The sequence below is a fragment of the Conger conger genome, chromosome 3, assembly GCF_963514075.1.
Source record: "Conger conger chromosome 3, fConCon1.1, whole genome shotgun sequence".
Lineage (NCBI taxonomy): Eukaryota > Metazoa > Chordata > Actinopteri > Anguilliformes > Congridae > Conger > Conger conger.
Genome location: NC_083762.1, coordinates 11,395,904 through 11,400,235, shown reverse-complemented (window position 1 = coordinate 11,400,235; position 4,332 = coordinate 11,395,904). Strand labels below are relative to the sequence as shown.

At 41.1% G+C, this 4,332-nt stretch overlaps 1 protein-coding gene across 1 annotated transcript; it reads right to left on the bottom strand.

The window, feature by feature from the left end:
- Positions 1-2,235: 2,235 nt before the first annotated feature.
- On the bottom strand, positions 2,236-4,267 carry slitrk2 (SLIT and NTRK-like family, member 2). The gene is given in 5 exon segments (XM_061235478.1): positions 2,236-2,640; positions 2,643-2,734; positions 2,736-2,935; positions 2,938-3,440; positions 3,443-4,267. Coding segments are annotated over 5 exon segments (1,746 nt in total). The 5' UTR covers positions 4,140-4,267; the 3' UTR covers positions 2,236-2,386.
- Between the last annotated feature and the right edge of the window lie 65 nt (positions 4,268-4,332).

The window sequence follows — 4,332 nt, the reverse complement described above, 5'->3', positions numbered from 1 at the left end:
CTCGCAATGCTATCGGAATGTTTGGTCAGTGTTATAAGATTGCCACTACGTGGCAGCAACATTGTGAGGATGTTTTGTGTTAGCCGGGTTCCCTCACATTTTATAGAAACAAAATTAAAATGACCTGTACAGCTCATGTGTACATGCAGGCTCCGAAATAAAGTCTGAAAACGTGCCTGAGAAAAAGGCTTGTCACTGGGGTTGTACCCCATAGAGACATACATGCAGAATGGTACCCCTAACCAGCAATGCCAAATTAATTCATACATTTTTTGCTTGTGAATGGTACTTGTTAATACCCAAATAGAACATGCACTTGCATGGTCCATTTGGCAAATGTGTTCCCTAAAAACAATACTGTGCAATCACCTTGCATACTGCTTTCAAACGATAAAACAACATTCAGATCAGTGCGTAAGGGAATTTTGGTTCTGAATATTGCGATTTGATAGCTATGTTATGTTTCACTTGAATTTATTAATCTCAAACATATTTTTGAATTCAATTAAATATGAAAAAGGGCAAGCATGGCATATTAGAAAATATAACTCTTGCATATTGCACATACTGTAACATTAAAACAACACGTTTAAAATACTCAGCTACAAAATAAAAATAATAAAATAAAGCAAACCTGCAATATATCCAGCAAGATAATGCACTGCATACTTTGAATGGCACTGAAAATAGCCATATTGTGATTCCATCCATTCATGTAATAATATATATATTTTTTAAAACAACATGTAAATAATACCTGTTACAATAGACAGCCAGACTGAATCACAGCTCTTTTTAAGAATAGTGCTTTTGGACTGGGCGTGAGGGGCTAGTGCCACATTCATTTTCATTATCCAAAAAGCAACTGTGTGCAACTGCATTTTCCGAAAATCCCAAAGTGTTAAAGTGTCCTTCTGTGAACTGTCAATTATACTCCCTTCATACTGCCAGTCGTAGCCCAGTGAGCACAGCAGTCAAAGACATGCACAAAATGAACAAAATCAAGTTATCGAGATGCAGTGATGATGGCTCAACACAAGCACATTCCCAATGGATAGATGTGCATGTCAATTCATGAGAATGTACTCCTGACACAAGCTAGGTCCACTGCTTGGGACACCAAGAGAATGCACTTGTACATTTCAGGTTGATCCAAGAGACACTTTAACCCGGAAATTGAACTCCACATGAGTTCCATACAAGTAAAAAGCATTTCGCATGTTACATACATGCTACTACAGGGGCAAGAAGGGACTGCTATAGTTTTCAGAGTGGTTTGCGATTCTCATCAAAGCATAAGTGAAATTTAGCCAATCAAATATTACATCTCTGCCAGACAGAGAGAGAGAGAGAGAGAGAGAGAGAGAGAGAGAGAGAGAGAGAGAGAGAGAGAGAGAGAGCATGCAGGTACGCACGCGCGCACACAGACAGGCATACGCAGAATTATATTTTTAACATTCAGCTTGCTTCTAATTAAAAATGTCAATGCAAATCGAGTCGACCATTTACCCCATGAAAAAAATACTTAAATCCATGCATTATATGTATGACATACAATGCAGCGAGGCTCATCTTACCTTTTTAAAATGAAACATTACAACTCGTGATTTTCTACGCATAAATAAAGCGTACATTTATCAATCTCATTTAATGCAATGAACATATAATTCTATTTTACATAGATAATCTTAAAATACAGCACATATAAAATTTAAATTTATAGCAGATAGCAACGATAAAATATTTCGAGTGCAAAGGCACTTCTGGAACAAACGGGACGCCAAGTGGATGTAATCAGTAAATGTGTCTCACTCACCATCACTTGCTATATACAGGAATGCTCATTTCAAATGATACAGTTCTGTTGGACATCAGAAAACGATGCACCTTTTCGCCAGGATAAAATAAAAACATAAAGCTCTAGTATACATATTTTCTTGACAATTTGCTACATGGTGGACGCTTCAAGTAGTAAAATAATTTAAAACCGAAAGAAAAAAATAAAATATAGGCCTACCACCTTTACCGCGGATACGTTCTCTCATTTATACAGTCTCGAAAATAATAAGAATACCTAAGTTGCGTTTACTTCTTCCTTGTAATTTGTAGGTTACATAGAGATACGTGTTTAAGTAATGTCATGAAAATGCAATTGATATATTTTACAACTGGCTCATTGCAGTGTGTTTCTCCAGAACTTCGAGGTAGTCTGGTTCTGTCTTTAATTTTCCAGGGAGCAATGGGTGTTCGTTCTTTGACTGTTCGGCATAATATTTTCGTGGCGTCCCATACAGAACAGTTTTAGTTAACCTGTCTTGGTTTAAGCGCCTGGCTGTCTCGTATGGGGGAACGAAAGGTCTTTTGGGCAAGGTGCAGAAACTATAGTTCAGCATTCCTGCGGCGGAAGTTCCTTAACTCTCTCTGCAATGTTCTGATACAGCAGCTCAGGCTCCCGATTTCCACACGGTTGTTTGTCGATGAACTCCACTGTGCTTATTGTATATGCCGGACTTCGAGAGTTGTCGTCCTTTTTGGGGTCCAGGGTACCGAAGCTCAACTCCTTCAGGTTTCTATAATAGGCAACTTGATCGCTTTCTTTCTGCATGTAAATGGGGTTTTGACACATCTGACCCACGGGGGAGGGATATAGTTATACACGTGACCCTCGGCTTTGTCTGTGCTCGGTTCTGTGCCATAGGACCCGTACTGAACCTGGAAGGAGTTCAAGTCCAAATTGTTTGCATTCGATGGACGGTTTCAACCCCTTGCGTCGTTTTAGGACGAATACGAAGAGACCGGCACCAAAACATACGGAAAGTATGAACACCACTAACAGACCCAAAATCAGAACAGACAGAGGTACCTCCGCGTGAATTTCCGGAACCGGTTCCGTGGGGGTGGTTGCAGAGGTTGGAGGAGCTGTATCAACGTCGTGCTCATTGTGGGTGTCGTGGTTACAATGACCTCGGTAGGTTCCGGGCAAATAGCATCATTTCTTAAAGACCTCAGGAGCCGTCCAGCGTGTTTGGAGGGAGAGTCACACGTGATTTCATTAACAACCACGCTGGTGCTGGACAGCTCCATCCAGTTTTTCAGCGCCACAATGTCACAGGTGCAATCCCACGGGTTTTCTTGGAGATCAATTTGAATGAAAGCAGAAAGCTGGTCCAGAACTCCTCGTACTGGCAAGTAAGAAAAGTGGTTGTTCCTCAGGTTAAGTCTCGTGAGCATCGTACCCCCAAAAACGCTGTCGGGGAGAGATCTTAATAAATTGTTGTTAAGGAACAGTAACTGCAGATTTTGTAAGGAATTAAACGTTTGAGGGAATATTTCTTTGATAACATTGTACTCCAAGTATAAATACTGTAGGCTCTGCAGTCCAGCAAATAGCGACTGAGACAGACTTTCAATATAATTTCCATTCAGGTAAAGTCTGCGCAATTCGTTAGATTTTCAAACGCGCCGTCCTGAATAACTGCTATCCTGTTGTTTCCTAAGTGGAGAAGTTCAAGAGAACTATATTCTGTCAGATCTGTTCTATATATCGTTTGCAAATAATTTCCTGTCAAATGCAGTTTCTTTGGATATGATGGTTTCGGTTGAAGATCTGTAATATTGTGTAATTTCCTTTCTTGACAATTTATGTTTAATCCACTGTCTGGGTTCTGGGAGGTGCAGACACAGATGTTTGGGCACGTCATCGGCACAGGAGACCGCGTCTGGTAAACCATAATGGGCCCGAATACATGCTTATCTTTATTAGACGCTGTTACCCGGGCTGTGGGGCGATTTCTCATTTTAGGAGGGCGGGAAGCCTTCGGCGCTCTCGTTGGAGTGACGCCTGGGTGCAACGTTGGAGAGGAACCTTGATATTGCGAATCAGACGAGGGTTGCATTGCTCGATGGCTCGACTCGCCCGCATTTTTCCTGGGACAAAGATCTTGCCTTATTAATTGCGTGACGTCTTTCCCGTGTAGCCTAAAGGGTGTCTCGCACACAATATCCCCTACAAAGACCGTGATGGTATCCAGCCAGGATTTCAAAGGGATCAGATCGCAAGTACAATTCCAAGGGTTCTCCTCCAGCTGAATTTCCATAATTCCTCCAATATGCTCCAATACCCCAGCAAAAGGCAGCATTTTTAACCGGTTCCCCCTCAAATCCAAATGGGTTAGCAAAACAAAACGGAAAACATTGTTGGGAAGGGAAAGCAGTAGATTGTCGTTTAGTATTAGTACTTTGAGTTTATTCAGTTTGCTGAATGCACCTGCCTCAATCGCGCTAATGTAATTGTAATCTGCTTGCAAATATTCCAAACTTTCTAACCCAGCA